The sequence below is a fragment of the Spermophilus citellus genome (assembly GCF_964194105.1).
Source record: "Spermophilus citellus genome assembly, chromosome: 7".
Classification (NCBI taxonomy): Eukaryota; Metazoa; Chordata; class Mammalia; order Rodentia; family Sciuridae; genus Spermophilus; species Spermophilus citellus.
This window is the reverse complement of record NC_138188.1, coordinates 24,528,539-24,552,939: the sequence shown is the minus strand read 5'-3', so window position 1 is coordinate 24,552,939 and position 24,401 is coordinate 24,528,539. Positions and strand designations below refer to the sequence as shown.

Genomic DNA, 24,401 nt, shown 5'->3' with positions numbered 1-24,401 from the left:
CATGTTGCTGGTGTTTCTTTCTTTCCAGCTCTGTGGGACTGGTGTGTTATTGTTTTTACCCTATAGATTTGTAGTGCTCTTCTATGGTTCCTTTGAGATCCCTCCTTTGTGGGGAAGGACAGTGTTAATAGATTTCAATATCAACAATACATCACCTATGAACAAATTATTGTTATTAAGACATTTATAGTTAGTCTCAATGTCCAGAAATGTTGGATTCAATTATTATTTAAAATATAATCAGTAGTTTCATAAAAGGTGTACAATTTCTGGTGGCGGACAGTGAACTGGGAGTCGGGCGTAGGACAATATGCTAAGGGGGAAAGATGTGAGGGTATGGGGTTAATATAACTTAGGAAATTTGGAGAACGCTAATGAAGAGGGTTAGTCACAGGGGAATAGAAAGGAGGTAATTTAGGGTAGACAAGTACGTGGGAGGATAGTAGAGTACATAAAAACAAACACACATATGTATTTAGAAAATTACAGGTTGTAAAAATAGTAAAATTTGGAGGTTGAAAGAAGAAGAAAGAGAAAAAAAAGGAAAGAAAGAAAAAAGAAAAGGGGCGGGGCTTATGCAATTCCTCTATATTATATTATTCTGGTGACTCAGTTCTCAATGTTCTATTTCATGCAAAGTTCTTGGTTTCACATATGTTGGGGTTGTGAGGGCCAGAGGATAGAAGGGTAGAGGAGAAAGAAAAAGGATAAGAAGGAAAAAATACTCTTAGAATTCCGTTTATTTCCTGCTTCTCTTCCAGTAGGTGGAATTGTCTATTTTAAGCTTGAATCTCTGCCCTCAGGGTGGTGTAGGTAACTAGGGTGAGAAGACTTGAGTCCCCCCCCCCCCACACACACCCCTATCATCTCCCTCTCCTGCCTGGAGCTTCCTCAATCCTGGTCTCTCTGTTTTGCTTCAGGTTTTAGACCCTCTCTTGCTTATCAGGTCCCAACTGCGGGACCTCTTGCAGTTGGGTGGTTCACACCAGGTGGGCAGCGCCCTGGTGGCACCGCGCTTCTGTTCTACTGAGAGAAATTTTTTTGCTGGGTAGTCACTGTGCCGAGTTTTCGCAGCTGGCGGCTGGCGGGAGGGGGAGTTAGAAACCAGGTACCTCTTCAGTTGGAGATCTGCACCCACGCCCACCAAAAAATGGTGAGAAAGGTTTTCCAAAATGGAGTTGGTCTGCTTCCAGCACCTGGGTGTCTGGTGAGGTGGGGGTAGCTGGGATGTCCTTGTGCTGTGGCTAGAATGCAGTCAGGTGACCCGCGTGGGAGTGGAGCGCAGTCTAGAGTTCTGCAGAGGTGCCGATTTGGTGATTCTGCTACACCGCTTGAGAGCTGTGTGTATGCTCAAACTGCGGGCTTTGGGTCTGGAGTCAGGAGTCTTAGTGGAACACAGAGGCTCTGCTTTCTGCACACGTAGTCGCAGCACTGGTTGTTTCTGTGAAAATCTGTTGTATAGGGGTCCTGTCGCATGCTCTGAGATGTTGTATTCTGTCTAGGGAGACCTTGTGGAGAAGCTGCCTCACTGCTTTCTTGGATTCATGCACAGAGCAGCCAGAAACAGTTTCTCCTCTATTCCATCATCTTGGATACCCCCACATTCCTTTTTTTTTTTTTTTTTTTACTTTGAGACAGGATCTCACTAAGTTCCCTAGTTTATGATCTTCCTGTCTCAACCTCCAGAGCTGCTGAAATTACACTGTATCCAGCACAGTTCCTTTTTATTTTTAAAATAGTACTGGGGATTGAACCCAGGGGTACTTTACCACTGAACTACATCCCCAGCCCTTTTTTAAAATTTTGAGACAGGATCTTAAGTTGCCCAGGCTGGCTTTGAACTTGTGTACTCCACCGTGCCTGACATGTCTTTTTTTTTAAAGACAAACCATCTGCCTTTATGATAAATGACATTCTTAGTGGGGTCACATTTGTTTTATACACACACACACACACACACACACACACACAAGGAATTCTTTATTTTGAGACAGTGTCTCTAAATAAATAAATAAATAAATTTGTAGATGAATACTTTTATTTTTATGTGGTGCTGAGGATCAACCAAATGTCTCACATGTGCTAGACAAGTTCTTTATTGCTGAGCCCCAGCCCATCATATCTACTTTGAACAGCTGTCAGGTAGGTCGTTAAATATTAACCTCTATGTCTTTTTAATACATTGTTTTTTGGCTCAGATTTGACAAGGTTTTTTTTTTGTGTGTGTGGTTGTTTATAGGCAAGAACATGGATTGAGGCTGATTTAAAAGTGAAAGAATCTGTGTCAATCCAAGTTTACGGTTGAAAATCTTCCCCATAACATATTCCCCTTGAATTGTTTGGAATTGTGTGTCTATGACTATTTGCATTTTATTACCTTATTTGCATTCTAAAGGATGTTTTGCTCCACACTCTATCTGTATAGCGCCTGTTCATAACATCTGTCATGAGTCTAATTCACTATTTCTTAATAGCATTTAAATCATCATTCTGGTCTTGCAAACAGAATTATCTTTACTACATCAAGGAGAAGGATGAAGATGCAAAATTAATTCCATTGGTTTCCATGTTACACATTCAAAATATTTATCACCAGAATGTTGGATTCATGAGCTCTTGACACCACGCGTACTATGCTCATGTTATCACATATTGCCCGGAAGACCTGGTTGCTGGCAGAAGAAACAAGATCAGTGGGTGAAATGGAAACTAGATATATCCATTGTTGATATTAAATTAGAACCCAACAAAAATATAAGTATTTCTCCCAATTGGTTCTTTAATCATACTCTTAAATATTGAGTAACTGCATAGATCCAGCCAAGTTATACTGAGTATCATCTGAAGGAGTAGCAATCCCAATCTGCTCATGGGGTTACAGCCTTGTTGACCACCTTTGTACTATGGTAAGTAGAAGTGGTATCCCCTTTCTCTTGAGTATGCATAGACAAGTAATAACTTCCTAAGGAGCTGGGGTACAGTTCAGTGCTAGACCTCATACATCGCATGCACAAGACCTTAGGTTCAGTCTCCAGCACAAACAAAACAAACAAATAAAAGAAAAATCCCCAAACTGGTAAATCTACAGATTCAAAAAGCTGATCAAACCCAAACACATTAAACTCTTAAGAAATTCACACTAAAAACATCATAATCAAGTCTCTGAAAACTAAAGACAAAGAAAATAACTTTAAATCGGAGAATAGCACATTTTATAGAATGACAGATTTGAATGACAATGGATTTCTCAGTAGTCAAAGCCATCTTGACCAAAAAGAACAAATCTGGAGATATGACAATACTGTTTCAAAATACATTACACAGAGATCTGGTAATCAAAAGATCATAGTACTGGCATAAAAACAAGACACATCAATCAATGAAATAGGTAGTATTTAGAGCCCAGAAGTAAGCTCACACATTTATGGTTAGTTAATCTTTTTTGCAAGGGTACCAGGGATTGAACTCGGGGGCATTCAACCACTGAGCCACATCTGCAGCCCTAATTTGTATTTTATTTAGAGACAGGGTTTCAGTGAGTTGCTAAGTGCCTTGCCATTGCTGAGGCTGACTTTGAACTCGCAATCCTCCTGCCTCATTTTTGACAAAGTTGCCAAGAACACATAATGGGGAAAGAACAGGCTCTTTAATAATTAGTATTGGGAAACCCGGATATCCATATGCTGAAGAATGAAATTAGATCTTTATCTCACACCTTATATAAAACCCCAAAGTGTAAAACTCTACTAGAAGAAAATAAAGGGTGAAAGCTCCATGACATTGGTCTGGTCAGAGATTTCTTGGATAAAATTCCAAACTCAGAGGCAATAAAAGCAAAAATTGAAAAATGGTATTGCATCAAACTGAAAAGTTTTTGCAAAGCAAAGGAAATAATTAACAGAGTGAAGAGAAAAAACCACAAATTGGGAGAAAATATTTGCAAATTATATATCAGATAAGTGACTAATATCCAAATAGATAATAGAGCTGAAATAACTCAATAAGAAAATAAATCACCCTATGAAAAACAGGGGCAAATGACCTGAATAGACATATCCCCAAAACACATATATAAATAGCTAACAAATATAAGAAAAAATGCTTAATATTTTGCATCAAAGAAATGGAAATTAAAACTACAAGTATCACCTCACATTTGTTAGAATGGCTATTGTCAAAAAGACTAAAGATAACAAGTGTTGACAAAGATGTGGAGAAAAGGGAACACTTGAAAAGTGTTGGTTGAAACTGTAAATTGGTACATTATTGTGGAAAACAGTATGGAAGTTCCTCAAAACATTAAAAATAGATTTACTATATGATATCTACTTCTGGGTATATATCCAAAGGAATGGAGATAAGTATGTCAAAGAGATACCTGTACTCCCTTGTTCATTGAGACATTCTTCACAATATCCGAAATATGGGATAAACCTAAGTGTACATCAATGGATAAAGGAAGAAAATGTGGTGTATATATATATGGAATACTCTTCAGGAAAATAAGGACATTTGTCTTTATTTTGATGTCTTTTCATGTCTATTGCAAGTGCTGTGACTCCAAGATGAATCAGCATGGATGAATCACTATGTGACATTATTTATGCTAAGTGAAACAAACCAGATACAGAAAGACAAATACTGTTTGATTTCAGTTATATATAGAATCTAGAACAAAACTGAACTCATTGAAGTAGAGGGTAGAATGGCAATTGAGTGTGGGGTGCAGAAGGGGAATGGGAAAATGTAGTCAAAATGTACAAAGTTTTAGACAGGAATAAATTTTGGAGATCTTTGGTGCACTATTGATGTCTACAGTTAGTAGTAATTAATTCTTTGCAAATTTCCAAAAGTAGATTTTAAATGTTCTCATCTCAAAAAATTATGTGAGGTGATGGATATGTTAATTAGTTTGATTTAATTATATACAAATGTATACATACATGAAGACATACATAATATACAATTATTTGTGAATCATGGATTTAAAAATAAAGTTTTATGTCCTGATCAAAACAAAGGGAATTTAATTAATATAATTCACCCTACCAATAATCTAAAGAAGAAAACCCGTATGCTTATCACAATTTATGTGAGGAAAGCATTTGGAAAAGTTAAACATTTATTCATGACAAAAACTCTCAGCAAACTAGGACTATAAGAGAACTTCCTTAATCCAATAAATGGCATCTACAAAAATATGGTGAATATAATAATGGTGAAAGACTGAACACTTTTTATCTACTCCAACATTGTGCTGAAGGTTATAGCCAATGCAGTAAAGCAGGATTAGGGAGTAAATGCACATGTTGGAATGGAAGAAAATAGTCTCTATTAATATAATATGATTGTCTACCTAGAAACCTCCCATAATTTGTCTGCAAATAGAAATGAAATATATTAGATGTTGGAAACAGTGGCAGACACTTGTAATCCCAGTGACAAAGGAGGATAAGCCAGGAGGATCAAAAGTTCAAGACCAGCCTCAGTATCTTACCAAGACCCTGTCTCAAAATAAAAAATAAAAAGGATAGGGATCTAGCTCAGAGGTAGCATACCCTTAGGTTTAATCTCCAGTACCACAAAAAAGCAGAACAAAACAAACAAGACCCCTCCAAAAATCTGTCCCCCACAAAGAATAAACAAAAACAAACCCTGTTAGAATAAAGAATAAATAAGTTTAGCAAGTTTGCAGGATGAAATTAATATATAAAAGACACTTGTATTTCTACATACTAGTAATGAAAAAAATTGAGACATTTATTTATTTATTTATTTGGGTACTAAGGATTGAACTCAGGGGCACTCAACCACTGAGCCACATCCCCAGCCCTATTTTGTATTTTATTTAGAGACAGGGTCTCACTGGGTTGCTTAGCACCTTGCCATTGCTGAGGCTGGCTTTGAACTCACAATCCTCCTCCCTCAGCCTCCAGAGCCATTGGGATTACAGGCATGCGCCACTGTGCCTGGCAATGTGTAAAATTATAAGGAGACATCTTTGCTGAAGGCAAGCACTCCAAAAGGAAAATAGCAAAGTGGAAGTAAAGGCAGCTCACAAAGAGGCAACACAAATGACTAATAAACTTAAAAAAAATAAAAGGCCCAAATCTTGCAGGTAAAATAGGATATTGAGTATCCAATCTTCCACTTACTGCTTGTGGAAATAAAAATTGAGTGCCATTTTGGAAAGTCTTTTTATGTCTATTGCAAGTACCGTGATTCCAAGAACTAGCAATTCTCTCTTTAAAATTTTTTTAAATTATAGATGGAAACAATACCTTTATTTAATTTATTTATTATGTAGTGCTAAGGATCAAAACCACTGCCTCTCACACGCTAGGCAAGGGCTCTGCCACTGAGCTACAACCCCAGCAATTCTTTTTCCAATTATAAGTTTATTCATATACTTATCTACAAAGAATTTCAAAAACCTATTATCCTTTCATTTATTTTTATGTAGAAATAAAAATTCACAAGAAAAGTTTGTCACAAAACAGGGCTTACCAGCTTGGTGTCAGACTGTTCCCCAGGTATTCCAGGTGACAGCACTTCTTGAGATATGGGCAATAGCCTCCCTCTTCCCACAGATACTCATGTAAAGAGCAATCCACGGATGCTGCAAGGACATGGAGAGAATCCTTCAAAGGACACCTGAGAGTGAATGGAAAATGAATCAAGCTCAGATCAAAAAATAGGGAAAGGGACTAGGATACAGCTCAGTGGCAGAGTGAGGCCCTGGGTTCAATCCCCGACATGGGAAGAAAAAAAAAAAAAAGAGAAAGAAGCATTGTATGTACCACCCATATGTTGCTGATGATGCTCTGGTGGCCCTCACATCGTTCTAGCATGAGGCCATTAATGATGAAGAGGAACAGGTATGGCCCACTCTCAACGACAATAATACTTCCATTACTGACTTCCATCCAATTAAGGCTGTTTGTATGAACTGGCAACAGGAAACTTGCAATCTGATGTGCTGTTTTCATAGAACACACACACAAATATACATATTATAGGCAAATTGTTTAGTTAGGACAATAACTGTGGGCAGCCAGTCTGAATGATTTCTCATTCTCCTTCCCTGAGTGGAGAGGCTCTGACCATCACTACATCTTGTAGTGACCTGGATGTTGCCCCAGTCCTGGAAGTTTGAGAATGCGTCTTCAGACATAGGCGTGTTGCCCCGTGGATTGATCTACACTCACCTATTCCTTTGTGATATTACCCCTTTGCTCTGTTTGGGATAGAATATTCCATGGAAATGCCCTTTGTGTGTCCCCTTCTCTTGCTCTGCCTTTGGGTATGGCCTTCCTAGATGTCAATCTGCTGACAGCAGACATCATGAAGCTAGACTCAACCCCCTGAAACCTGACCCCTTGCCTCATTTGAATGGCTTCTCCTCAATAAAAGGGTTCAGCACGTGCTTACTTGTGTTCTTTCTGCAGACCTTTAAGGTCAGAGGAACCATCACAGGACCCCCCAAAAAAAGGTATCTCTATCTCATGTATGGTTATTTTGTGCAGCCCAGTTCACTGGAAGTGACCCTGAATGTTTTATTCTTAAGGAATAAGACAGATAACCTTGCACTGAGTAAAAAAAAAAAAAAAATACTTCCTACTTCCATGGGACTCCAGTCCAGTGAGGACAATGAAGTGGCCTGACAAATCCATGTCACTGACCATGATAATAGGTACCCTGACATAGGAACAGAAGATTATGGACAACACATAATAGCTTAAACATTGAAAAGAAGCATTTACTGGAAGTGTGCATTGGAACCCAGGCCCTAAAACATAATAGAAATTAAAATGTTTCTTCCCCAGAGAGCAGGGTGACTTAAGAGATCAGCATGAATAAGAGTCAAATAGGCACGGGGTCACATCCAGCTAAGTAAATTCTCTGGTCCCTTTACACAGACCAACCTCTTCGTATCTATTTGTAGCTTAATAGGAGTGCATGCAGAATAAGGAATAGAAACAAGTATTTCTAATGTTGCATAGTCTACCTGGGATGACTTTTTAACCCTCAGGGCTTTCTGTTGTTAGATCAAAAGTGGTAAATCCTGTTTTTTTTTTTTTTTTTTTTTTTGTGGGAACCTCTCCGGTACATCAGTGTTATCCTGTTTTCTCTCCTTGGAATCCAGCAGCCTCTGTTGCATGATGCAAATGGGAGAGTGAAATACAGGGGGGTGCTATGTTCTGATGGTCTCAATAAACACTCTATGAAAAAAATCTAAGGAGAGAGTATTACACATGAAATCAGGTGAAGGGGGAAGATAGAGAATCTCAGTATAGGAGGGACTCAAGACAAGCCACTGTAAGAGTTCTCCTCCTATGCCCAAAGCTCTGTTCTGCCTCTTAGGAAAGGTTAAACAATTACTGCTTCCACTCCAAAGTATAAAGAGGAGCTCACTGTCTTCTTATCTTACCAGGATGTTCACAGATAGAATGGAGTCCTTGATGCAAGGCTGAAGGGTTACTAAATCATCTTGCCACATTAGATTCCTGATCAAAATGAGATGGTTATATCAATTTTCCCTTCTTGGAAAACTAGTCAAGGTGCCATGCTACAGATGGCCTGCTCAGAGGCCAAAGACTTCCTTAGGGTAACTCTAAGAGACACACATAGATTTCTTCTTGGACTTCTCTACTTTCTAACCAAGGTAGATAAAAATTTGGAAAGCAAAAGTGAACAAGCTCACTAAAGATACTTTTTTAAAAAATTATTATTTTTAGGTGTAGATGGACACAACACAATGCCTTTATTTTTATGTGGTGCTGAGGATCAAACCCGGGTCCTGCCCTGCTAGGTGAGCGCTCTACTGCTCAGCCACAATCCCAGCCCCTCCTTTTTTTTCTGGATCTCCCTTTCACTTTCCTTTAGGTTTCATGAACATATTTCCATTAATAAACATTTGTCACTGCAACTGGATACTATTGCTTAAAGAAATATTGTTTTCTGACTATTTGAGCAAATTCTGCTTATGAACGGATTCTCCTTAGAGAGGAGGGAGCACTATGCCAATTCCTTGCTGACCCTGCAGTTCCTCAGATACTTCCCAACTTGATCTTCCTAATGCTTGACCCTCCTATCCTAAACTTGAAGTTCACAGAACAGCACCTACCTCTGAAAAAATATGTTGATGTATCCCACATGCAAAGACTCATTTCTTGTCAGGAGAGCAGTGTAGAATATCAATGCTATGTTGAAATGCATGGACTTCAGAAATATCCCTTAACTCAGGTATTGTAAATGTGTGGATGTTACCATCAGAATCACCCACCTGCAACCAAAGCATCACCACCATGTCAACAGAAAAAGATGTGATATCCTAAAGTACTCAATATATACTGCCATTTCTTCAGTCACTTATTGGAGATCCAAACTTCTGATCAGCTTGCCTCCCAAAATTGTTGGGATAATACTATGGAATAGAATTTCCTAAGCCCCCAAACACTCTTGCCGAGGACAGTTATTTGTAGGCACTTTGGCACTGTTTTCTTCTCAATGTTTGCCAAAATTCACACCTTACCCTCCACTGTCCCTGCCCAAGTTCATGGACAACAATGTACACTGAAAGAAGAGACATAGATACAACATAATTCAGGGACTTTATTTTCCCCATAGAATTATGGCTGGGGAAATATATGTGAGGTAGGTCAAAAGTCAAAATGGAATGGAGGTTTTTATGGTCAAAAATCATTGGTATTTTGTGATCAACTCCTAGGGTAGAAGACAGATCGAGATATGACAGTAATAGGACCTCAATGTCTTCAAAGCAGCAGCAAGAATTTAATTTTGTGCACCCACTTAAGGTGTGGGGCTCACCATCAGGAATGGCCCATTCTTTGTGAGAAACGCATTCAAGGAAAAACAGATTTGAGCCATGGCGCAGGTAGCCAGAGGATCCCTGTCACGACAGTTCCACACTTTGATAGTTTTCTCCATATCTGCAGTGATCGCGAGATGCATCTGAGGGAGGGTCTCCAAATTGGTGATATTGAACTGCTGTACTGGGCTTGACCAGATCATAGTGCCCTAGAGAGCAAGAGCAACATTTGGTGTTCCAGGAACTCTTCATACCCATTGTGTTTTCATTCTTCTAATGCTTATTTGGAACCCTATCCCAACCTAGACCCATTTCTTGCTTTTGGGAAAAGGACATCAAGATCCTAAACATCTCAATTATTTGATGGTGAGAGTGAATATGAAAACAGGAACTATGCATTGTGCTCAGAGGCAGGAACTCAGAATGTGAAGAACATAAAGAATGATCAGACTCTGTGCTCTAATCAGTTCTGCCTCTTAACCAACATGCAACATCCAGCAAGTTACCTCCTATTGTGGCTTCTTTGGGGGCTGTTATTACATTTATAACATATGAAACAGAATTCTGTCTTGGGAATTCTAGGAGTTCAAAATGTATCAATCATCATGAAAATAATTATTCTATCATCAACATTTTACACTGCAAACAAAACAGAAGAAATTGTTACTTCTGCAGACTTTTCTTTAGTCTTTCTAAAATTGTGAGGTATATCATATAAAAACAAATATGTATGTGAATTTAGTAAATTATAACCACTTGGTTATAATTCAAGGTAACCAATTTCTAAGCCCTCCTCCAAACTGTCCTTGATTTATTTAATAACCATTTCATCCTTCTCAAATGTAATCTTTACTTGATTACACTATAACAATTTACCTTTCTGGTGCTAGTAATCTATTGCCATGTAACAAACCATCCCAATATTTAGTGACTTAAATCAACATGCTTTTTAAATATCCATCCTGTTGGGTTGGGAATTCAGATGCAGCTTGAGAAGGTAGTTCTAGTTCTGGATCTCTCATGAGGTTGCAGTCGAGTTTCATTTTCAAAATATCTAACTCACATGGTCAGCAATATGGTGCTGAATACTGGCAGGAGTCCTCTGTACCTCACCACACAATCTTTATAAGTCTGCTTGACTATCTATCCTCATCATATTGTGGCTGTTCTAAGAGCCAGTGACCCTAGTAGAAGTGTCTTTCATGGTACAGCTTCAGAAGTTACACACCATTATTTCTACAACATCTTATTGGTTACGTAGGTCAGCCCTATTCAATGTGGCAGTAAACACAAGATCATGAATACTATGGGGCAAAGATGTTGGGGCCATCTTAGAGATTGGCTGCCATAAGTCCACCCTGTGGACCCTAATATTTCATTTTCCTCCCACATGAAAATACACTCACCACCTTCCAATACACCCCAATGTCTCATACAATTACAGCATCATTGAAAAATCTCAGATCTCATTGTTTAATTAGATACAGGTATACATTAGGTACAGGTAAAGATTCAGTTGATTTTGATGTGAAATCTTTGAACTAAATATACAAGTTATTGGGGCTGGGGATGTGGCTCAAGCGGTAGCGCGCTCGCCTGACATGCGTGCGGCCCCGGTTCGATCCTCAGCACCACATACAAACAAAGATGTTGTGTCCGCCAAGAACTAAAAAAAAAATAAATAAATAAATACTAAAAAATTCTTTCTTTAAAAAAAAAATATATACAAGTTATTTATCCTCCATGTCCCCACAATACAAGGGCAGGGTACACACAGGATGACAGTCACTGCCATTTAAAAAAGTGGAAAATGGAAAAATAGAATGGGAAGCACCAATAAACCACTGGTAAACAGAACTTTTAAAATTCAATAAAGAATATGCTGGTAGTTTGCTGATTAGGAGTCAAGCTCTTAAGAAAGATTCATTGTGGCTCTTTGTTCTGTCCTCTGTCCACCATGTACAGTGGGCCAAATTTATAGCTGAGTAGTTTTTGGAGCCTACTTCCTGCCTGTAAAAGTTTTGGGAACTAAAGCCTACTTTTCCTTTGTAAAATATATTTGTAATGTATTTCCCCTTTAAACTCAATTTGGCAATGTTTCTGCCAATGTCATTGTTTTTTCTTTTTCCAGTGTCATTCTTTGAAAAACTTTGTGGGTTTTTAAGAGCCTTATTGGAGTTTTTGCTACTATACAACTATACTCACATGTCTTTGAGATGAATCCTTTTATATCTTGGTATTCTGCTGTGGCTACTGAGGATAATGCCTTAAGGTTCTTATAAGTCTCATTGACTTAACAGTTCTCCAGGGCACTTCCTTGCTGAAATATATCAAAGAAATTTGCAACCATTCCTTTGGTTTTATCTTTGTAGTATGATTTCCTGATTTGATCTTCACTTGGAACCTATTACTTGATTTAGCATCATTTTCCATCTGAAGAGGCTGTGGATTTTCAAAACCAGCAATTCCTAACTCACCTTTATTTGGAAGTCATTACTTTAACTGCTTTATTTTCTCTTGCATTTTACTATGAGCAGCAAAAATGGTCAGCATTGAGAATTCTGCCAGGAAATGTCTTTAGCAACATTATTCAATTTGTTGGATACACTTTCTAATTTTTCACTTTACATGGGTGACACTATTGCTAAACTTCTGCCATTATGACAAGGACCCATTTTCTCCATTGTCTTATAATATTTCTTATATTTTCCTTGAAGCTCTCATGAAAGTTATGAGATTTTTGATAATCATTTAAAACTCAACCATCTCTTCTGAGTCTTCTCAACTTATGCCCACTGCCTGGTTCCAAAGCTTATTCCACATTTTAGGTTTTTGTTATAGCAGCACTCTGTGTCTAGGTTCTAAAGACTATACCAGTTATAAATCATTACATAACAAATAACATTGAGAATTAAAGCAATAAATACTCATTATCTCACACAGTTTCTGTGAATTAAAAATCGAAGAATTGATTAACTGAGTCATTCTGGCTTAGAGTCTCTCATGAGGTTGTAGAAGTCATTGGCTAAAGGATTGACTGGGGCTGGAGAATCTGCTGCCAAGATGACACAATCATATGATTGTAAGTTGGTTGGGCTAGAGATATAGCTCAGTTGGTACAGTGCTTGCCTTGCATGCACATGGCCCTGGGTTCAATCCCCGTCAGCACAAAAACAAACATGCATAATTACAAGTTGGTGTTTGCTGTTGGCAGGATGTCAGGATTCTTTGCTGTCTGATCATTGGGCTGCTTAAATGTTCTCAGGGATATGATGACTGGCATCATCTAGAAAAAGTCACCTAAGAGATACCCTTCTATAAGTTTTAAAATTTCTCTGTAAATACTCATATTTGTAAGAGGGCACTTATCATACTTCAAAAGACCCTGGGATTTAAGAGTCATTACACATTTTTTTTCCAGAAAGGGAGAGAGAAATACAAATAGAAAAATCCAAGAAAATACAAAAATTGGGGACCCATTTTGGAGTCTTCCAACTCCCAATCCAGTGATCCTTGCACTACCTTGTTAATTCTCACAAGACCTTTATATGCCTTTGAGGAAATCAGAGTTAGAGATAATTTTCTGCAAAAGCCAACATAACAAATGCCAATCATTGACAAAGAGGCAGTAAAAAGGTAATGAAGATACATAACACCAAAAGATTATTTCATGAAGTCACTTTGTGTTACTGGTAGAAAATAAGAACTTATACAAGTTTATACAATAGAAATACATATTGAAAAGCAAATTCCTGAGACAACAGCAGGTGGTGGTGGGGAAGATGGCTGAATAGAGGTACCCAGCATTCATTTGCTTTTTCACAAGGAAGAACTAAAGCAACAGGTGTATATGTGAAGACTGAGGCAACAGGGGAACACTGGAATTCAACGTAGAAAGATGGAAACCTTGTTAAGTCCAGAGACCTGAGATGGCAGTATAGCAAGAGAAAATATCTCATCATCTGACATTCTGGTCTGGAGGAGGGTTAATCTCCCCTTTGAAGGAATGAAGGTAAAAAAGTTCCATCAAACTCTATCAGTTCAGATACTGGCAAAGTTTCATGGCCCTGGCAGTCTTACAGCCTAAATATACAATAGTACTGAGATCTTTACAGTAGTCTGGCTTTGGAAAAGGAATTCACTTTATCTCCCAGTGAACCAAGGGTGCCGCAGATAGAAGCCATCTTGAGAAGGGACCTAGTGTCTGAATTTGGACTGCTTTAGGAGTCAGAAACTGCTGCAATATTCTCATTTCTAGGATCCCACAGACATTCCACTGCATTGTCTCGGGGTGACTTCCTCATGAACTAGACTTGGCTTGGTGGAGTGGCTGACACCAATTGCTGAGAGCACTACTCAATGGGGAATGGGTGCTATGATGTGGAGGGGAACAGGGGGTGCCCTCTATAAGAATTGGGGGATGGGGAGTGTGCCCTCTGAGGCCAGGAACTTGGCCTCTTCGGTTTCACATGTTTGCCAGGACTAAAGGAAGTTACCTGTATAGTTCCTGCCACCCTTCTCCCAGAACCATGCAAGGGTGCCTACCAAATAACAAGGTGGATAAACAGCTCTGAGAGTCTATTGCTCCCCTACCCACAGAGGGGTGTTGGGGCAGTTTTAAACAACATTACTGTAGCTCCAAATGTAGTCATGCTCCAAGATGCACACCAAAGAAGGTCTGAAAAGAGTCTTTGCTCTATGCTGCCTTGTATTGCGAGCGCTCTCTCTCTCTCTCTCTCTCTCTCTGGTACTGAGGATTGAATTCAGGAGCACTTGGCTACTGAACCACATTCCCCAGCCCTATTTTGTATTTTATTTAGAGACAGGGTCTCACTGAGTGCTTAGGGCCTTGTTTTTTGCTGAGGCTGGCTTTGAATTCTTGATCCTCCTGCCTCAGCCTTCTGAGCTGCTGGGATTACAGGCGTGTGCCACCAAGCCCAGTGTGTTCTGCTCTCCTTTGATCCTTCAAGCACCCCAGCTGAGAGGAATGTTACCCATCTCCAGCCATGATCCACTCCTGCTTGATCCCTGGTGGATACTACAACTGAATCAGGGGGGAGAAATGCCCCTGGCTGTTGCCCTATCCTTAGGTGTGCACAGCTGTGGGGGGTGTCTAAGGTTTTGCTCTTGGTAGGTTATGCTTATAGTAGCAGTACAGAGGAATCACAAAACATTTGCTTTCACTGCACTTATGCAGGTAACCTGCTCAGTTGCCCCGACTTTACCTGTGCAGGTATGCTGCATCTGTTGCCCCCATACCTGGTCTGACATGGTGCTGGGAAGCCTGGGTGTGACTGCACAGAGGGGTACAGGGATTCCTTTCCTGCCTCTGCCCATGAAGCACCTGGCCTCACACCAGTATCTCATTAGATAACAAGTGCTTCAGGCCCCTTCTCACTAATGGAATACCAGAGACCCATTCAAGTAACAGAATTATGATCAGTGCCTGAGAAAACTCCCTCCACCTGATAGGGGCTGTCACTCCATTGTCAGAGTAATCACACAGCTTTCACCCCACACACTCTGCTACCTACACAATATCTTCCTGAACTGCTACTGTGTCCCCACTCGTGCATGACCCACAGAGACAGTGTCTGACTCTGATACAGTACCACTGTACCCAAATTGACCTATCATAGCCCAAGAAGCTACAAGGAAATTACATTATAGTACCCAGCTGGAGATAAATTCAGCATAATAAACAGATTCTGGAATATTCATCTTGAGGAGAAAGCTGCATAATAAGAAAGCCATCCCATAAAAATGATAGAAGTATCCATTTTACCAGATGTGCAAATCTCAACTTAGGAGCACAAGAAATATGAAAAAGCAAGGTAATATGACACCTCTTAAAGATTGTTACTCTTTAGTAACTATTTAGTAACTATTCCAAAGATAGTTAAGTGGCTAGATTCCTGATAAAGAATTCAAAAGATTAATTTTAAGAAAGCTGAATAAGTTCCAACAGAAAACAGACAACAAGTGAAACAAAATTAGGGAGATAATGCAGGATATGATTAAGAAAATCAGGAGCGGGGGTGGAGAGAGAGAGAGAGAGAGAGGGGGGGGGAGAGGGAGAGAGATTTTTTTTTTTGGTTAAAAAACCCAGTTAATTAGAAATATTGGAAATGGAGAAAAAATTCAGTTGAAAGCTTCAACTATAGATTAGAAGTTGAAGATCTGACATTGCAATTTGAAGACAGGTCTTTTGAAATATTACATTCATAAATAAAGCAGAGGGGCTGGGACTGTGGCTCAGCGGTAGAGTGCTCGCCTAGTATGTGTGAGGCCCTGGATTCGATCCTCAGCACCATGTAAAAATAAAAGAGATTGTGTCCAACTACAACTAAAAATAATAAGTATTTTTTTAAAAGAAATAAATCAGAAATAAGAATGAATAGAGCATCCAAGATCATTGGGAAACCATTAAAAGATCAAATGTCTATATCAGCATTTTCTCCTCAAAGAGGAAGAAAAAAAGTTAAGGGCACAGAAAACCTCTTCAATTAAACAATATCAGAAAACTTCCCTAATCTTGGGAAATACATGGACACTGAGGCATGGGATGTCTATACAACTTCAAGTAGACATGCTCCTCACCATGACATATTATAGTCAAACTGTCAAAATTACAGGACAAAGAAAGAATTTTAAAATTTTCAAGAGAAAAGTACCACTTCACTTTTAAGGGCAACCTCATTAGACTAAGAGCAGATTTATCAGTAGAAACTGAGGAGGAGGCAGGGAATGAAGTATTCCAGGAGGAGGGCATGGAGTGATGTATTTCAAGTCCTGAAAGAAAATAACTGCCAATCAAAATTACCATGCTCAGCAAGGCTATCCTTCAGAATTGAAGCAGAAGTAGACCTTACAAGATAAGCAAAACTAAAGAAAATTAACCACTAGACCAACTTTACAAAAAATGCTTAAGGAAGTCCTATACCCAGAAGTGGAAGAAAGATAACTAGCATCATGACAGCAAGTGAAAATATAAATACCATTAGAAGGGTAGATAAACAAATAGTAAACAGAAAAGAATCAAATATTATCAGAACATAAATCAAACCACAAAGGTGAATAAAGAAAGAAGAAACAGAATATTCAGGAACCAGAAGAAAATCAACAAAATGACAGGCATGGTCCATACCTTTCAATAATAATTCTGAATGTAAACTGTCTTAATTTTCCAGTTAAAAGTTATAGTCTGGGGCTGGGGATGTGGCTCAAGCGGTAGCGCGCTCGCCTGGCATGCGTGCGGCCCGGGTTCGATCCTCAGCACCACATACCAACAAAGATGTTGTGTCCGCCGAGAACTAAAAAAAAATAAATATTAAAAATTCTCTCTCTCTCTCTCTCTCTCTCTCTCTCCCCCTCTCTCTCTCTCCCCCCCCTCTCGCTCTCTCTTTAAAAAAAAAAAAAGTTATAGTCTGGTTGAATGCACTAAAAACAATACCAAATGATACGTTGCATACATGTAACTCACCTCTCAATAAGGACATACACAGGCTGAAATTGAAAGGATGGAAAATGATATTCCAAGAAAATAGAATGTGATAATAAGCAGGAATAGCTATATTTGTATCTGATAAGACTTTAAAACAAAAACAAAAAGAAGGGACCACGAAGGTCACTATATAATGATTACTGGGTTAATTAAGAAGATGTGATGATTATTAATCTCTATATGCCTAATAATGAAGCAGCCGGTTTTATAAGACAAACACTAATAAATCAAAAGGAAGAGATAGGCTTCAATACAATAATAGTGGGGGATTTCAATACCCCACTCTCATCAATGAATAGATCATTCAGATCCTACCTCCGGCCACCGAATCAACAAAGAAACATCCGAATTAAACTAAATACAGATCAAATAGACTTAACAGACATTTAGAAAACATTCCATCCAACAGCTGTGGAATACATATTCTTTTTGTCAGCACATGGAAATTTCTGTAGTCAGCCACAAGTCTTAAATTAAAAAATTTGAAATCATATCTTGGATCTTTTCTGATTATAATGGAATAAAACTAGAGATCAACAGAAAGGAAAACTTTAGAAATTATACAAATACATGGAGGCTGAACAACACACTTTTGAGCAAATAGCAGGTCATTGAGGAAGTCAGAAGGGAAGTTAAAAAAATTCCTTGAAAAAAATGAAAATGGAAACAATATACAGAAACCTACGTCTTACAGCAAAAGCAGTACTAAGAGGAGAGTTTATAGCACTGAGTGCTTAGATTAAAAAAGAGGAAGATTTAAAATAAAAATGTAAACATAATTATGCATCTCAAGATCTTAGAAAAGCAAGAGTAAAACATACTCAAAATTAGAAGGAAAGAAATAATAAAGATGGGAGTAGAAATAAATGAAATAGAGTCCTAAAAACAATACAAAGGATCAATGAAAGAGAGTTGGTTCTTTGAAAAGATAAATTTGTCAAATCTTAAAGTAGAGATCATATAAGAAGACCCAAGTAAATAAAATTAGAGATAAAAAGGAGATATTATAACTGATACTATAGACATTTGGACTTTTAAAAGATTATTAGGAATTATTTTGAAAAGCTGCTAAACATCGGAAAATCTAAAGGAAATAAACAAATTTATGGACCTATATGGCTTACCAAAATTGAAGTAAGAAGCTATAAAAAACCTGAATAGACCAATGACAATAAATGAAATTGAATCAGTAGTATAGTTTTCCAGCAAAGAAAAATCCAGACCAGAAGGCTTCACTATTGAATTTTACTAAACTTTTTTTTTTTTTTTTGGGTAGGGTTGAGGATTGAACCCAGGACCCTGTGCATTCTAGGCAAATGCTCTATCAGTGAACTACAACTCTAGCCTCTTACTCAACTAACTAACTTACTTCCTCTCTCTCTCTCTCTCTCTCTCTCTCTCTCTCTCTTTCTTTTTTCCAGGGACTGAACACAGGTGTGCTTAAACACAGAGCCATATCCCCAGCCTTTTTTATTTTATTTTTTTAAAATTTGAGACAGGGTCTTGCATACTTCAACATAGTAAGAGCTATATAAGTTACTTAGGCCTTCACTAAGTTGCTGAAGCTGGCTTTGAACTTGTGATCCTCCTGCCTTAGCTTCCTGAGTCACTGGGAATATAGATGAGCATCACTGAGCCTGGCTTACCAAACATTTAACACAATGCTTCTCAAACTGTGAGAACATATCCTTGATGAACATAGATGAAAAAAATATTCAGCAAAATACTAGCAAATCAAACTCAACAGGACATCAAAAATATCATAGACCATGGTCAAATTGGTTTCATGAAAACTAATATGAATCAAGAATGGTTCAACATATGAAAATTAATACACATCACAAACAGAATCAAGGATGAAAATCATATGATCACTTAAATAGATGCAGAAAAAAAGCATTTCAATAAAATTTGATATCCTTTCATGATAAAAATCCTTGAACATATTAGGTAGAGAAGAATCATACTTCAACATATTAAGCACTATATATTTCCAGCCTATAGCCAACATTATACTGAATGGGGTAAAACTTGTTTATTTAAGGAATAAGACAAGGGTGTCCACTCTTAGTATTCTTATTTAACATAGTACTAGAAATTTTAGAGCAATTAGGCAAGAGAAAGAAATAAAAGACATATAAATAGGAAAGGAGGAAGTCAAATTATCCCTGATTGTGGATGATATGATTCTACACAAATACACACCTGAAGACTCCACCAAAAGACCATTACAACTGATAAATTCAGTAAAGTAGGAGGATACGAAAATCAACATAGAAATCAGTAGCTTGTCCATATACCAATATATACCAATTTGCTGAGAAAGAAATCATGAAAGCAATCCCATTCACAATAGCCAGGCACGAAAAATTTTAAAACATGGAAGAAACAAATTGAAGATGAAGACATTAAAAGATGGAAAAACTTCCATGTTCATGGTTTGGAAGAATTATTATTGCTAAAGTGCCTATACTACCCAAAGCAATCTACAGATTCAATGCAATCCCATCAAAATACCAATGACATTCTTTACAGAACCCGAAAATACAATACTAAAATTCATCTGGAAGAATAAAAGACCCACAATAGTAAAAGCAATCTTGTGTGAAAAGAGAATTGCTGGAGATCACACAATACCTGATTTCAAGACATACTATAGAGCCATAGTACCAAAACAACAATAACAAAATCAAACCAAATAAAACCCAACCCAAACCAAACCAAACAATAAAAAAACCCAAGTATTGGCATAAAACAGATACATATACCAAGGGAACAGAATAGAACAGAGCAGAATAGAGAACCCAGAAATAATTCTATGCATTTACAGCCTTAAAAGATGTGATAAAAACAAGTGTTGGGGAACGGAAGGGAACACCTGCTCAGCCAGCCAGATCAGTCAAATCAACCCTGGCAATCAATGTGGTGATGGATATCATACCATATTACCCTCTCATCCATGGAAAAAGATACTTTTTGGGGGGGTGAGTAATGAGGATTGAACTTAGGGGCATTAAAACACTGAACCACATCCCCAGCCCTATATCGTATTTTATTTTGAGATAGGGTCTCACTGAGTTGCTTAGTTCCTTGCTTTTGCTGAGGCTGGCTTTGAACTTGTGATCCTCCTATCTCAGCCTTCTGAGCTGCTGGGAATATAGGTGTGCACCACTGTACTTGGCTGGAAAAAGATACTTTTATGCATTGTTGGTGCAATCACTTTGGAAAGCTGAATGGAGACGAGGAATGGAACAACCATATGACCCAGCTATCTCACTCCTTGGCATTTATCCAAAAGAACTAAAAATCAGCATACTATAGTGATATATGCACATCAATGTTTATAGCAGCACGAGGCATAATAGCCAAGTTGTGGAACCAACCCAGGTGTCCATCAGCATATGAATGGATACACACACACACACAATTAATGGATAAACATACACATACAAACACACAAACACACACACACAAATGGAGTTCTACTCAACCATAAAGAATGAAATTATGTCATTGGCTGGTAAATGAATGGAACTGGAGAACATAATGTTATGTGAAATAAGCCAGGCTCAAAATCAAGGGTGGAGCTTTTTCTCTCATATGTGGAAGCTAAAGAGGAAAAAAAGAAATAAGAAAGGATATTTCATGAAAACAGGGGAGAGCAGTAAAGTAGAAACAGTGGAGAAAGGATGAGGGAGGAGAGGAGGAAAAGGGGAGAAACTGGCATATGAAATTGACCAAATTATGCTATGCACATGTATGAATATATCACAATGCATTCTGTTTTAGTTAGCATTCCCTTCCTTTCTTTCTTTCTTCTTTCTTTCTTTCTTTCTTTCTTTCTTTCTTTCTTTCTTTCTTTCTTTCTTTCTTTCTTTCTTTCTTTCTTTCTTTCTTGTGTGTGTGGGGGGATTGATCACAGGGTTGCTTAACCACTGAGCCACATTCCAGGCTTTTTAAATTTTTTTTATTTAGTGACAGGGACTCGCTAAGTTGCTTAGGGCCTTGCTAAATTGCTGAAGCTGGCTTTGAACTTGTGATCCTCCTGCCTCAGCCCCCAAGCCTCTGAGATTATAGGCATGAGCAGCCACATCCGGCTAGTTAGCTTTTTCATCATTGTGGCCAAAATACCTGACAATAACTTAGAAAAAGAAAAGTTTATGTGGGACTCATGATTTTAGAGGTCTCAGTCCACAGGCAGCCAACTCATGGCTCTGGGCCCAAAGTGAGGCAGTACATCATGGGGGAAGGGCCCAGTGGAGAAAAACTAAACAACTCTCTGTAAAGTGAGGAAGCAGAGAGAGAGAGGGAAGATGCACCCTTCCAGGGCATGCCCCTAGTGATCCACCTACCTAATATAGGCCATTCCACGTACCTATAGTTACCATCTAGTCAGTCAATTCAAACTAGGATGAACTGATTAGGTGACAGTCTCATAATCATTTTACCTCTGAATATTCCTGCATTAACAGGAGCTTTTGGAGGACATCTCATATCTAAATTAGAACAATAATTATAATGTACCAATTACAAAATAAGTAAATAAATAAATAGAAGGAAGACCAATAGAGTAGAGAAGGGGAGTCAGGGGGAGAAAGGAGGGGAGGGAAGAGGAGAAAAATTTATGAATGTGTCATTATGAATTATGATACATTATGAATTATATATAACTATAATACTCTAAAAAAGTAAGTGTGCTTAATATTTAAGAGCAAGCTGTTGGGTCCAACCCATTTGTCTTTGAAATAATGAAGTATATCCACACCTTAAACAAATAAAATGATGTTTATACACACACACACACACACACACACACACACACATATATATATATATATATATATTACACACATACATATAACATATGGAGTTTTATTCAGCCATAAACAAGAATGAAATTATGTCATTTGCTGGTAAATGGATAGAACTGAAGAACTTTATGCTAAGTGAAATCAGCCAGGTTCAAACTCAAAGATAGAATTTCCCCCCCAAAGAAAGAGGGAAGAGAAGGAGAGAAAGAATTAAAAAAAAAAGGTGGGGGCGGGGGAGAGGGAAATCTCATAAAAATAGAAGGGAGTCCAGTGAAGCAGAAGAAGGGGATTAGGGAGGGGAAAAGTTGAGAGGTGGGGCATGAGGAAATTCTGGGAATGAAATCTACCAAATCAGTGTATATATATCCATATATAATTACACCATAATGAATTCTGCTTTTATATAAAATTATAATGCACTAATTAAAATAATAATAGAAGGGTGATCAGTAGAATAGAGAAAGTAGATCAGGGGAGGAAGGAGGGGAGGGAAAGGGAAAGTACTGGGGAATGTGATTGACCAAATTATGTCATGTGCATGTCCAAATATGGCATAATGAATCCCACTATTATGTATAATTATAATGCACCAATAAAAATAAACTTCAAAAAAGAAAAGCTGTCTTGAAACTTTGTTATCAACTCCAAGTATCATTTTCCTCTCAGCACTATTTCACATGTCACAGATATATATTATTTTTGCCTGACTCACCTCTTGCACATCCCAGGTATAACGTTTGCACATTGAAGACACAATACAAATGATTGACTTCCCTTGTTCATCTAGTGTGAATCTACTTCCTGAGATATAAGCCACTTGTCCCAAGATTCCTGGAAGGAAACATAGACACTACTTGGCCACCAAATAGTGGAGGGATCATTCAAACCAAATAAAGATAATTTTAAGCTTTTCTGGGTAGCAATTATGGAAAAGACAGAAACTGGGCTTTAGAGTCAGTCAAACATGGGTCCTGTTACAGATTGGTGATTGGTGATTAGGAGATATTGGAAAACTTACTTTTTCTCTTTAATCTGTTTCCATAGATTAATGGGTATTAGAATTAATCCATAGATTAATGGATATTAGAATCTCTCCATGAAAATATATAATAAATTTGAAAAATCATGTTATATGCATATATAAATGTACCAAAGGGAATTTCGCATTTATGAATATATAGAAAGTACCAATCAAAAATAAATGAGCTGGATATGGTAGCACATGCCTGTAATCCCAGTGGCTTGGGAGGCTGAGAGAGGAGGATTGTGAGTTCAAAGCCAGCCTCAGCAACTGTGAGGTGCTAAGCAACTCGGTGAGACCCTGTCTCTAAATAAAATACAAAATAGGGCTGGGGATGTGGCTCAGTGATTGAATGCCCCTGTGTTTAATCCCCAGTACCAAAAACCAAACAAATAAATAAATGAACAAAAGGAGGATGAGTAGAGGAAGGAGAATAAGGGGAGGGAGGAAGAAAGAGAAGAGATGGGGGAATGGGGATTAAAATAAAATTCCTTGTATATATGGTTTTGTCAGAATGAACACAACTACCATGTACAACTATAATGCTCTTTAAAAAACTCTTCAGAGAACTGTTACAAGTATTAAAAGAGGTATCAGGGATAAAATGAACAGTAGAGCCTTTGCTATTTAGGAGTTTATCCATTAATCCCCCCCGCCCCCACAAAAAATATTTTTTCTAGGACAGGTAGAAACCTTTGGAAAAAGAGAGTAGTAGAGCCCTATTTTATGTTGTGAAACAATCACTCTGGTTCCTTCATTCTGTACAGACACAGGAAGCAGGAACACTGGTGATGTGGCTATCACAGCAACCCAGGCACATTAAATTTTAATCCCTTTTCCCTTTCACTGAATGAGAATGCAAAAGTGCATATGGGGAAAAATAGAGTAGACCTCTGAAAACAAGTTTATCATGCTTCTCCAAGGCATACCAAGGTTCCCAGCTGCTTCTTTGTAGATAAAGTCTTCCGGCTGTGCACATGCCATCCGATGCTCCTGTTTTGTTTGGTGGAGGAATAACTGCTTCCATGTCTGTGTGCCCAGGTGCTCATAGGTGAAGTTGCAGAAGTGCCATTTCTTTAGACACATCCTCCTGGAAACAGGAGTCATAATCCTATCAGGTGACCCTCAGCTCATCTCCTCAGAGCCACTGTTATCATATGAACCCTTTATTCATGCTAATCTTCCTGTGGGCCTCCCACAACACAGATGCACACAGACCAAAGTACACAGCGC

General features: G+C 38.2%; 1 protein-coding gene across 1 annotated transcript; it reads right to left on the bottom strand.

Annotated features, from left to right (window-relative positions):
• Positions 1-994: 994 nt before the first annotated feature.
• FBXW12 (F-box and WD repeat domain containing 12) lies at positions 995-24,152 on the bottom strand (the record flags this gene model as incomplete). The annotated part of the gene is made up of 7 exons (XM_081300757.1): positions 995-2,672; positions 6,508-6,619; positions 7,622-7,698; positions 9,536-9,576; positions 9,832-10,041; positions 22,860-22,978; positions 24,098-24,152. 7 exons carry the CDS (start codon positions 24,150-24,152, stop codon positions 2,570-2,572), a joined length of 717 nt encoding a protein of 238 aa, XP_081156883.1. The 3' UTR covers positions 995-2,569.
• Between the last annotated feature and the right edge of the window lie 249 nt (positions 24,153-24,401).